At 45.0% G+C, this 13181-nt stretch overlaps 1 protein-coding gene across 4 annotated transcripts in view; it reads left to right on the plus strand.

Moving 5' to 3' along the window:
* The window catches only part of igsf9a (immunoglobulin superfamily, member 9a), a 65299-nt gene that overhangs the window by 15656 nt on the left and 36462 nt on the right, over positions 1-13181 (plus strand). For 3 of the 4 annotated variants that reach the window (XM_080018140.1, XM_080018141.1, XM_080018142.1), the window contains 2 exons: positions 483-576; positions 1898-2092. In XM_080018140.1, coding sequence (XP_079874266.1) covers positions 516-576; positions 1898-2092 — 256 coding nt within the window. In that variant the 5' untranslated portion in view covers positions 483-515. Of the gene's footprint in view, positions 1-482; positions 577-1897; positions 2093-13181 lie in introns of those variants that run through there. The other variant, XM_080018139.1, reaches the window with a different exon arrangement.

Here is a 13181-nt window from a genome sequence, read left to right on the forward strand (position 1 = left end):
TTCTAGGGTAACAAAAACACAATTCTCTTATTTTCATGGGATTATACACTTAAAACATACTTGAATGAATGAATATTTTATTCCATGTCAGCCAAGTCCGTTCTGCTAGATGCCACTGAATTCTACACACTGCACCTTTAAGTAAACTCAGATACTTGTATTTGAGAATTGTAATTAAATACAGTAACAAAGGACTTTTCCACAACTAAAAAAAAAAATAATAATAATAATTTTATATATATATATATATATATATATATATATATATATATATATATATATATATATATATGTGTGTGTGTCAATAGATGACTTAATTGAATTAAGTGATTATTTATTTCAGATATGTATGTATTTTAATATATTTTCATGGATAAATACTTATTATTAAAAATGTAAATGTAAGTATATTGAATAAATATATAAATGTATTTCGTTATCAGTGATTTGACATGTCTTGTTGTTGCTCCTCTCGCCAACAGGTTGACACGCTGCTGATCTGATGAGCGACAGACATGGGAGCAGCACGGACTCATCTTATTACTCTGACCCTGGGGGCCGTGCTGGGCCTCTTCTGTAAGGATCACCTTGATTCTTCACAAAACACCCCATCCATTCACCATCCATCCATCCAGTCATCCATCCACCCATCCAGTCATCTATGCATCCATCCATCCATCCATCCACCCATCCAGTCATTAACACATCCAGCCATCCACCCATCCATAATCCATCCACCGATCCAGTCAGCATCCAACCACCCATCCATGCACGCATCCATCCATCAATCAAACCATCCATCCACCCATCAATTCAGTCATCATCCATCCATCCATACATTGATTCAGTCATCCATCCATCCATCCATCCATCCACCGATCCAGTCAGCATCCAACCACCCATCCATGCACGCATCCATCCATCAATCAAACCATCCATCCACCCATCAATTCAGTCATCATCCATCCATCCATACATTGATTCAGTCATCCATCCATCCATCCATCCATCCATCTATTCAGTCATGCAGTCATCATCCATCCATCCACCAATTCATCCATACATCCATCCAACCATCCATCCATCCAACCATCCATCCATCCACCCATTAATTAATTCAATCTTCCAATCATCCATTTAACCAACCAACCAACCAACTATGCATCCACCATTCATTCATTCAGCCAGCCACCCATTAATGAATGAATTCATTCATCCATTCATTCATTCATTCATTCTGTCATCCATCCAGTCATCCATCAATCCATTCAGTCATCCATTCATCTATTCATCAAGTCATCCATCCATCCGTCCAATACTAGTTTATTTATGTATTAAGTTTGGACATTATGTCAGTACACAGCCAAGCCAACTGCCACTCTACACGTTGGGTGTAGCTACGCCTCCACCCTATTCCTGTTAACGTACCTCATCTCAGCTTTGATTCATCGTGTTATAAATGTGTTGTGTTTAAATCGAAATCATTAGATGGAAAATTTGATGTGAAATCAACTTTGGGAATTGCTGTTGGTTTTAAAGCCGCTAGCGCTGCGTTGGCCTCGTCTCTTAACCCTTGGCGGCCTTTTCCAAGAGCAATGCCAAAGTCTTTATATGTACATAATCCTTGTATACACTCATATATAATCCTGCTGTTTACTGAGTGTTTATCTCTCGCCTCTTTCATGCCACTGTGTTGCTGGTGCATGGACTCTTGATCCTCTTAATCGTGCTTTTATTTCCCACCACCCGTGTCATTGTGTATAGAAGAGAACTTGATCTCGGTTGGTTTTTCAAAACGACATTCCGCTTCTAACGACTCACCGTGACGACTTATATATATATATATATATATATTTTATTTTTTTGTTTTAAACTCTTTGCGAACCTCCCTCTCAAGGTAGCAGCGTGGGTGCGAGTCTGGAGGTGCGTGGAAAGGTGGAGGGGGCGGTGGAGCTGGAGTGCAGCGTTCCTCCACCTGACACGCCGGCGGCGGCCTCTCTGCACGTGGTGGAGTGGGTGCGACAGGGCCTCGACATCCCCGTCCTGATCCAATTCGGGGCCTACGCTCCCCGCGTGCATCCCAGTTATGAAGGTGAGACACTTTGCAGATTATACATTTGCAAAAAATTTACTTTTTGAAACAGGGGTGGAAGAAGAAAGGACTTGATATTTCACAGTTTTTATAATTTTTAACAGTAAACAGGAATTTTCGACCATTAACTACTTAGCAACTAGTCAGCATTTTACATTAGCCCTAACCATTTTCCTGATTATAACTCACATTTCAAGATTATTATTGTCCAATTTTTTTATTTATTTTATTAGTCAATTTATTATTAAATACATAAATAAATAAACAAATTAATTAATTAATTAACCAATAAATAGTTTAATTAATTAATTGTTTGATTAATTAACCAAATATTAAATTAATTTGTCAATTAATTAACTAACGAATCAATTAGTTGATTATTCAGCTAATTACGATAAACGATGAATTATTACGATAAAGCACAGTTTGCTGCATTTCACATTCTTACACGTTAATTCCATTTTAAAGAAATTGCGCTTCTGTCTTTTTAGGAGTAGCAGAATAACAAGTAAGAGATATTTGCTCTAAAAGGTAGTGGAGTTAAATAAAAAAGTCTCAAAGTGTACAGATATTGAAAACGTATTAAACTGCAGTCACAAAGTCCTCCCACTGAAATAACCCTCGCCACTGAACGCCACTGAAGTACCCTCAGTGATTGCCTGCGACCTGCAAACGTTCCTTCCTCCAAACGGCCTTTCTGCTCAGGTTGAAAGTTGAATATGTGCTGTAACGTAACGAAACCCCCGCTGCACACATTTAAAAGGAATAACAGTATCTGGTTCCCATGGCAGCACCCGACACTACACCCCAGCACAGTTCACGCTATCGTGCAGAATGCTCGGTGGGAGCTGCTTTCAAAGGGGCTGAATCTCTCGCATTGCGTCAACCTTCCATTGTGCACTTTTTCTGCCTCGAGCGCCGAGAACAAAGTGAAAAGAGAGATCCTCTGTGGTCCAAGAATACCTTTGTTCCGCCGAAGTTATCCTTCAAATTTACAAACAATGGAGCTAATGTGGACAAAGGAGATGCGGCTTGGTGGGGCTCACATCTGCCTGTCGTCACAACCCCACCCCTCCTCTTTCCATTTTTTGCCACGGGGAGGGAAAACAGAAATATAGTCTATCGACCCCCCTTCTGCAAGCTATTGGAATTTGCCCAGATGTGATGTGTAAGGTTGTAAAAATGATCTAGTTATTCCCGTGTAAGGTTATCCAGCGTGACTACCACAATACAAACTGTACCAGGATACGATAAAATATACAGGGAGAAAATGTGTAATACTGCTTTTATATTCAGTGGGAACACACGGGTTATGGATAACAAGCTGTCATGTGGACGCCAGAACGTCCCGGACGCATATTTTAACCTCAGCAGTCCCAGCCGCTGTCTCGTCGAGGATTCAAAAATTTAAATTGCTTTGCGGTACGGACGATGCAGCATTCTGATGGGCTATGCAACGGGACAAGTCTTTGGGCCCGGTGTATCACGGAGCTTCCCTTCTGTTGACACACCATGCAACCCCTGCCAGTGCTTTCAAGCCTATGTTTGCCAAAGGATCAAAACCCGCATTAAACCCCGCGTAGGCAATTGGCATTTGAGTGTCAGAGAGTCGGATGCCACACCCTTACCTTTCAGACAAGGAAATACGATACGGGCATTTACATAGTAATAAAGTCAGCCCCAAACCTTGGCTGGAGAATTATAGTAAAGTGGGGGCATGTCGCACTCATAAAAGACACTACACTTTTGTGGCCAATTTCGGAAGACAATCCTCTGAAAGTGCGCCGATGTCAGACTTTATTACGCCGGATCCAACTTTCAGACGGTAAAGTACCTGAACACCCCTCCTGTCGTGCCCGGGGATTCAGAACGTTTTACTCCTCCATACTTCTGCATCTTTTATACAGTTTTTTTTTCTCATTTTTTTTGTTTTCCCCACTATGCTGATAATATTCAAGGGCGCTACCAATCAGAGTAGCAATCAGGGGCTCCAATTGAGGTGAAGCGAGGCCGTGCTCGTGTGAAACACTGGGGAATGGTATTCACTTGCTTGGTGAGTCTAGCCATCCATTTAGAAGGGGCATACTACCGAGCACCCGACTCCGTCAGTGCCCCGTGCAGATTCACGGGTTCTAGAGGACCAGGAAGAAGCATTTCAGTGACAGATAACGGAACAAACTTTGCGGGAGTACAGAAGGAGCTCGGGGAGCCATCGAAGGAATTGGCTCACAAAAGGATTGAAAATGCATTGCTAAAAGATAATGTCCAAATGGGCATTCAACCCCCCTCTGGAGCCCGCCGTGGTGGGGTTTGGGGAATGCTGATAAAACTCGTCAAAATAGATCCTGCATTAAGTCCTGAAGGAACAAATATTGGATGTTGAGACTCTGCAGGCGGCTTTACGTCAGGTCTAAGCAATCGTGAATGACCCTTGCAGACAACTTCTGGAGGAGATAGATTAGGGATCATCCCCCGCCCATGCAACAAAGGAGCAAGTGGAACATCCCTAAACGTAACCTCGGTTACCTGACCGGCTTGTCGTCATGGTCATAGGGGATGACACGGCACCCAGGAACTCATGGTTCACGGGCCATGTGGTGAAGACCTTGCCAGGATCAAAGGGTCTTGTTCAGAGTGTGCTGGTTAAAACCAAAACTTACATCCTGCAAAGACCCGTTGATAAGCTCTGTCTGCTCAGGGAAGCAGTGGACTGATAAGATGCGTCTAGATCCATCCGTTGGGAGTCTTGTGTTAGTAACCTGTTCGTAAGACTCCCAGAGGTAGTTGTACACAGACACACACTCACACAAATGCTAATGCCTCTGACTCCTGAACTTTTTCTGTCTGACAGCTTGACTATTGCAGCTTTACTAACCTACATACACAAAGGATTTAAGCCTATTCAGGAACTTTGTGTATGGATGTACATTGTGTGGTGTATTGGCTCCTTGAATTGATTTGAGTAATTGTTTTGCTATGGTGTTAAAACTTAGGGGCTGGAATGTTGGAGCCACAATTAACTTTAAATTGATTTGACCTGAAAAAATAAAAGTGTAAAGAAAAACATAACTATGGAATTATGGTTTGCTATAGTTTATGGAAGTGTGAATCTGAATATGAATAATATTAATTAACCTGGATTACCAGTGTACATGGATCAGCCACAACATTAAAATCCAATAGCACCTGTGGCACCTCAACACCTGTGTCACCATCATCGAGAGGCCGATTCGCCTCTCGATGGTGGTGATGGTGCTCTTGAAGTAGGAGCTGTAGAGCAGCTGGGTGAGCTGCAGCAAGCCATGGCACAGCACAAACAGCTGGACAGGACACACGGTGGGATTTCATATTTATATATACTATATACATAAACCGATCAGCCACAACATTAAGACCATTGACAGATGAAGTGAATAACGCCGATCATCCTGTTCGAGTGGCACATGTCAAGGGTTGGGATATATTAGGCAGCAAGTGAACAGTCAGCTGTTGAAGTTGATGTGTTGGAAGCAGGAAAAATGGAAAAGCGTAAGGATCTGAGCCACTTTGACAATGACCAAATTGTGATGGCTAGACGACCGGGTCAGAACATCTCCGAAACGGCAGGTCTCGTGGGGTGTTCCCAGTACGCAGTGGTTAGTACCGACCAAAGGTGGTCCAAGGAAGGACAACTGGTGAACCGGCGACAGGGTCATGGGTGCCCATGGGATCATTGATGCGCGTGGGGAGCAAAGTCTAGACCGTCTGGTTCGATCCCACAGATGAGCTACTGTAGCACAAATTGCTGAAAAAGTTAATGCTGATGTGATGTGGTTTAAACAGCCACACCTGTCTTAGGTCTAGTAGCACAAATTGCTGAAAAAGTGCATCACAGCTTGCTGCCTATGGGGCTGCGTAGCCGCAGACCGGTCAGAGTGTCCATGCTGACCACAGTCCACTGTCGAAAACACCTAAAATGGGCACGTGAGCGTCAGAACTGGACCATGGAGCAATGGAAGACGGTGGCCTGGTCTGATGAATCACCTTTTCTTCTACATCGTGTGGATGGCCGGGATTAGGGTCCATTCCGTGTTGGAGCAACAAGCCCGATCCCTGGGGGCCCCACCTCGCAACTTCTGGGACTTAAAGGATCTGCTGCTTACATCTTGGTGCCAGATACCACAGGACACCTTCAGAGGTCTTGTGGAGTCAATATCTCCACGGGTCCCAGCTGTTTTGGCCACACGAGGGGGACCTACACAATATTCGTGGTTATTAGTGGTGGTCTTACTGTTGTGGCTGATCGGTGTATTCTCGCCTCGAAAGCTCCCCCTTTTCCGTGTCTGCAATAGAAAGTGTCAATCTCATTTGTGGAAGTACGCAACACCTGGGAGAGAATGCTAGTTAGAAGGGGAAGCGGAACGACTTTTTGACTACAAAAAAATGACCACAAACTACCGCAAACCATCATCAAAATCTATTGTCACAAACTGAAAGAAAGCATTTGTGATCAATATCTTTTGTTTGGTTTATCATATTGAAGAGCCAGAGAGAATATTTTTGTAAAACATTAATGCATAATCAATGGAATTTTTGTCTGAATTCTAACTGGATCTTGGAATGCGCGTCATTAAACCCGCTCCAGCTTGGACAGTGACTATTTGAAAGGAGTACCTTTTGGTATTATTTTCTGAAAGAAGCCACTACAAAGAATCAATCTCAAATCTCCCACACCATCTCATTGCACATATCGACAGGAAGGGAACAAAACAAAACCCATCAAAACAAAGAGAACAAGAATAAAATTGCTCACAAACAAAAAATACAATGAATCAGAATCAGAATGAGTTTATTCCACCAAGTACATAGTAGTTGGTCACATAGTAGAACTCCTTCGACCACAAAGGCGACGTTCACCCTGCAGGCCAAGGTGGCCTGCTCATATGAATAGAAGAAATCCCAAAAACTCTTTATCTTGCGATCTCGGTCTGAACACTCAGTGGACACTGTCACTAGAGCAGGAACGTGGACGCAAAAGAAAAAGGTACCTCTGTGTTTCCATAATAAACTTGAAATTCCGCCCCCGACTTTGGGGCTGGCTAGCAGAGCGAGGTGCCCTGCGGCCGCCCCCACCCTCACCACCGGCGTGTGTGTGTGTGTGTGCGCGTCCTCTGAGGGAGTAATCGGGGCCCAATTTGTGCACATTGTGTTTTTATTTTTGGAGTATTTTATTTGACTAAATGTCCTTGTTGAACAAAACAAAAAACACGGAGCCCCCGTCTGGATTCAAACATTTCTTCTGCGAGCTTGAGCTGAGGTTCACGGTCCCACGCCGCCCGACAACCACCGGGCCGCACTTGCCTGCCACATTTACTTCCGTATGCCAGCGTGCTGCGTGTGATGTCTTTGTTGGTTCTGCGCATGCGGGTCAGTTCAGGACCGTGACCCCTTCACACTGGATTCTGATATGGGCCACATTTAAAAAATAATGTGAACAGCCAAACAAAATAATCGGATCTGAGAATTACATCCGAAATTGAGCACTAAGTCTTGCAGTGTGAATGTAGCCCATAGCAGAGCTCCTTCAACCACATAGTAGAGCTCCTTCTACAACATCATAGAGTTCAAGCTCCTTCTATGACATCGTAGTGCTCCTCGACCACATAGTCAAGCTCCTTTGACCACAAAGTAGAGCTCCTTCGATCAAATAGTAGAGCTCCCACGACCACATAGTAAAGCTCCTTCCACCACATACTGTAGTAGAGCTCCTGCGACCACATAGTAGAGCTCCTGCGACCACATAGTAGAGCCCCTTCGACCACATAGTACAGCTCCTGCGACCACATAGTAGAGCCCCTTCGACCACATAGTACAGCTCCTGCGACCACATAGTAGAGCCCCTTCGACCACATAGTAGAGCTCCTGCGACCACATAGTAGAGCCCCTTTGACCACATAGTAGAGCTCCTGCGACCACATAGTAGCGCCCATTCGACCACATAGTGGCGCCCCTTCGACCACATAGTAGAGATCCTTTGACCACATAGTAGAGCTCCTGCAACTACATAGTAGAGCTCCTGCGACCACAAAGTAGAGCTCCTTCGACCACATAGTAGAGCTCCTTCTACCACAAAGTAGACCTCCTTCAGTCAAATAGTAGAGCTCCTTTGACCACATAATAGAGCCTCTGTGAACAAATAGTAGCGCCCATTCGACCAGAAGTAGAGCTCTTGCGACCACATAATAGAGCCATTCGACCACATAGTCGAGCCCCTTCAACCACATAGTAGAGCCCATTCGACCACATAGTAGAGCCTCTTCGACCACATTGTAGAGCTCCTGTGACCACATAGTAGAGATCCTTTGACCACATAGTAGAGCTCCTGCAACTACATAGTAGAGCTCCTGCGACCACAAAGTAGAGCTCCTTCGACCACATAGTAGAGCTCCTTCTACCACAAAGTAGACCTCCTTCAGTCAAATAGTAGAGCTCCTTTGACCACATAGTAGAGCCTCTGTGAACAAATAGTAGCGCCCATTCGACCAGAAGTAGAGCTCTTGCGACCACATAATAGAGCCATTCGACCACATAGTAGAGCCTCTTCGACCACATTGTAGAGCTCCTGTGACCACATAGTAGAGACCTGTCGGCCACATAGTAGAGCTCCTTCGACCACATAGTGGAGCTCCTGCAACCAGGTAGTAGCACCTATTCGACCACATAGTAGAGCCCCTTCGACCACATAGTAGAGGCCCTTCGACCACATAGTAGAGCTCCTTGGACCACATGGTGGTACAGCGCTTTTCCACCTAAATGCACTTATTGGTAACAGTCAAAGCCATTTTGAGAGATCTAATATCTTGAGTATTCCCTGAAGGCAATATACAGTTTATTCTCCCAGCAATACCAGTTCTTGGCTTTAAGGTTCACTCTTAACCACCAATCACCTTTTTCCAATGGTGTCCTTCACATCTCTCCAATACAATGCAATCATTTAGTACACATGTTTAGCGAAATAATCCCTCATTCTGTCCAGGACTAGTTCTAAGTTCCAGGAAACTGAGCCTTTCATTACACAAATACACTTCTCCAGTGACAAACACAGACCCCCTATTATGAAGGACTCAGCGAGGTTTGAATAAGAGCCATTGTCCAATCTTGCGCTCAGCGCCAGCTTTCTCACAGTTACTAACCGTTGTAAAGGGACAGGTGCAACATGGGAAACGAAGGGTTTAGCGCAGGTAAAGCCATGGTGTGGATTTCATTTCCTAAGGCCGTGGGTGTGCTCAGGTGTCTGTGGCGGGTCAAGCCGAAAGCCCCTAACTGCCTTGCTTCGGGGTTAAGACCCATCCACCTGTTACTCACTGCAATGTAATCTGTCAATCCAATTGTTCCATGTGGAAACAATTTCAAGATGCATTGCAACTTTCCCCTTTTTTGTTGTTGTTATTATTAGGATTGCTGTTATAAGGATAATAATGACAGTATATAATGAATAATAATATAGCTGCAGTCATCAATACACGGGGTCCAGTTATGCTCGTGCAAAATTCCAATCAATTGCGATTGACAATTTTTATTGGGGGGGATATGCCCTTGTGCTTGGCACCCGTTCGTAGAACGTAATGTAATGCAGCAAATGTGGTCTCAGTGTTACAGAAGTGCAGGATTTATTATTTACAGGTAAAGTATTTACACAAAAAACTTGTGGCAACAGAAAGCAGTTTTGTTTCATACGCGTAGGAAACAAACAAAAATAAATAGATCTAAAAAAGAAACAGGCCGGGGAGTCGGGAGCCGGCGCAAGGTGCACCGCTGTCTGGAGGAGAAAAAAACAAAACAAAAACCTGCTCCAATTCTCTGAGTTACCTTTAACAAAATGGACCTAAATCCTTCTCTATGAGATGATATTATATATAATATGATGTTATTATAATTCCAAGATTTGCATATAGAGCCCCCTCCCTCTCTCCCCCTCCAGTCTCAGACATGGTGAACAGCACTTACACCATTTCAATGCTTGGATTTCTCCTGGCAGATTAAAAATCAAAAATTAAGAAAGCGTCTGTCATCAATGCTCAATCGCGATGGATGGAGTCGATCGCCCATTGACAATTCAATCCAGCTAAGTCTATCCAACTTACGTCACTGGATGTTCCTCTCGTGTCGTTTAGTTTAAATACCCCTCAAGAACGGTGTTTAAACAATTACAATCGTACCTGGGTCATGCAGTGTGGACAACAAAAGAAAGGGACGGTTCCTCCAAGGGTTTTTAGAACAACTTACGGTGGGAAAACGCCTTTTGTGACCGATCATAGTTTTCCGAGGTTCTGTAAAACGCAGCGCGAGTTACAGTTTTCAGGGTTTCCTTTAAACGCAGCATCCTCGCAGGTTTTCTGTCTCACTGTGCCCCAAGTGGTGGAATGGGAAAGACTTCCAAGAGACGAAGCTTGGACTTCTATAACTGCGGGTGATGATGTCACAAAACGGCCCACTCCTGAAACTAATCAAATCGCCCCAGCCCCCCCCCCCCCCCCCCCCAGAGCCACAACCTGCACATATATAACAAATTGGATGATGATGTCACAAGGCTTCGCCAACGCTCTGCCACTTCCCGTAAATCTGCAACGTTTTTTCACTAATTCCTGCTCGGATTATCGATCGATGTGGATCGAACTTGAACCACACAATGTTTGAAATGGACCGAATACAACGAGACCTCATTCATGTCCGTGGGTTCAGCAGTTAATGCGCTCCAGAAACTTTTCGCCAGAAAAATTCCTAGGTGGAAAATAATAATAAAAATCCTAATAATAATAATAATAATAATAATAAACAATAATAAAACAACAAATACAATTATTATAATTATTAAAAATGATTTCTTCTACTATAAAACTATCTGACCATATGTTAATATAATATCTTGTTATTTTAATTATGTGTACAGGCGTATTGTATATAATATGGTTATACTTGTACAACAATAATACATTTACGAGGGCCATCAATTCATACTAATGTCAAGTGTTAAAATTATGTTATCTTATCTTTTGGCGACTGAATTGAGTAGAAACAAGTGCTCACAAGTAAGTCCTTAGTGGCTGCACGTGGAGGTTCGCGGAACGGTTTCTTCATTTTTTGCCTTTTCCTGTGAAGTGACAGGCGCTCAAAGCGGGATGACATGTTTTGTTTCAGTTTTAGTTTCAGTGTTTTGGGAGTGAAAAGGGATCAAAGGATTAGTTTCTTTCTTCTTGGTGGACGGGGGCAGACGGTCCCTCCGCGCACGTACAGCTGCTGACACTCAGAAGGGGTAAACACAGCTGTATAAACGCTGCGCTGGAAATCCCGTCCCCGACAGGAAGCTCCAGATTGCAGCGTGGTGTGGACACAAGACATTAGACCCAGAGCTCACGCAGTTAATGGGCTTTCTCTTCCCCCTGCGGCCAAACAAGGAGCCGCTGCCGATGGAAAGTTCGGCTCTTTTCGGAGATTCGGCTCTGCGCGAGCGACTCGTGAAGAGATTTGCTCATTTTTTTCGGGCTCTTTCATTGGACCTAGCTGGTGTAACGAGTCGGAGGAGTCGGTTCGGCTCTGAGTTGTGAAGAGCGTCATTTGAATTTATTTTGACAGAATGTTAGTCCTGAGTGCTCTGACGCGTAATCTCCGGGTGCGTTGAAAAGACGTTTCACTGCAAAGAACGTATGTATATGTATGTGACAAATAAACCTCTTGAATCTTGAATCCTCAGACTCCTCAGACTCCTCAGACTCCTCTGCCTCCTCTGACTCCCCTGACTCCCCTGACTACCCCTGACTACCCCTGACTCCTCTGACTCCTCTTACCTCTGACTCCCCTGACTCCCCTGACTCCCCTGACTCCTCTGACTCCTCTGACTCCTCTGACTCCCCTGACTCCCCCTGACTCCCCCTGACTCCTCTGACTCCTCTGACTCCTCTTACCTCTGACTCCTCTGACTCCTCTGACTCCTCTGACTCCCCTGACTCCCCTGACTCCCCTGACTCCTCTGACTCCTCTGACTCCTCTTACCACTGACTCCTCTGACTCCTCTGACTCCCCTGACTCCCCTGACTCCCCTGACTCCTCTGACTCCTCTGACTCCTCTGACTCCTCTTACCTCTGACTCCTCTGACTCCTCTGACTCCTCTGACTCCCCTGACTCCCCTGACTCCTCTGACTCCTCTGACTCCTCTGACTCCTCTTACCTCTGACTCCTCTGACTCCTCTGACACCTCTGACTCCTCTGACTCCTCTGACTCCTCTGACTCCCCTGACTCCCCTGACTCCTCTGACTCCTCTGACTCCTCTGACTCCTCTTACCTCTGACTCCTCTGACTCCTCTGACTCCTCTGACTCCCCTGACTCCCCTGACTCCTCTGACTCCTCTGACTCCTGACTCCTGAGTCCTGACACCTGAGTCAGTTAAATGATTTGTTTGCTACGACCGAATCGTTTGCGAGTCGTGCATCTCTAGAAGCCAGTCATTGTAACCCCCAACAGTGTGTGGGGGGGTAGGGGGGGCGCTAGGATTCAAATTTCACCTGCCTCCGTACGGCTACACCCTGACGGAGCCACAGTGAAACCCAGTCCGCCTCATTCTCTGAGACTCCAATGCCTCCAGCGCTGGTGAAAAGACGCGGCCAAGGCCTGACGCCATGTCTGGGTGAAGGGGACGCCTTGTGGTGGGGGCGTCGACGGCAGAGAAAACAAAAGCAGCCTCGTGTTATTGTCTGTATGTTTGCCAAAACCCCTTTCACCTCGACGAAAGTGGAGGTGAAAGGGGTGGATAATTAAGAGGAACACTTTAATCTCAATGCAAAGGTCGTGGAAAGCTGGGGAAAAGGTAACAACTAAATGGACAATTAAGAGTAAACATTGACCCTCCGTGTGCAATACGGACAGGGGAAAACCTTTGGGTTTCAATACGAAGGCGGTGGAGAAAGAAGGGAAACATTCCATTTCGAAGCAATGGTAGCGGAACAGGGTAAACATTAGGGCTGTGCCAAACTCAGAATTCTGTCGGTGTAATCGGATTCGGCCATTCAGTGCCAATATTTGACAATTTGGGGTGGGGCTCTTCCTATAGCCG

Source organism: Zeus faber, assembly GCF_960531495.2.
Source record: "Zeus faber genome assembly, chromosome: 17".
NCBI classification, from domain to species: Eukaryota; Metazoa; Chordata; class Actinopteri; order Zeiformes; family Zeidae; genus Zeus; species Zeus faber.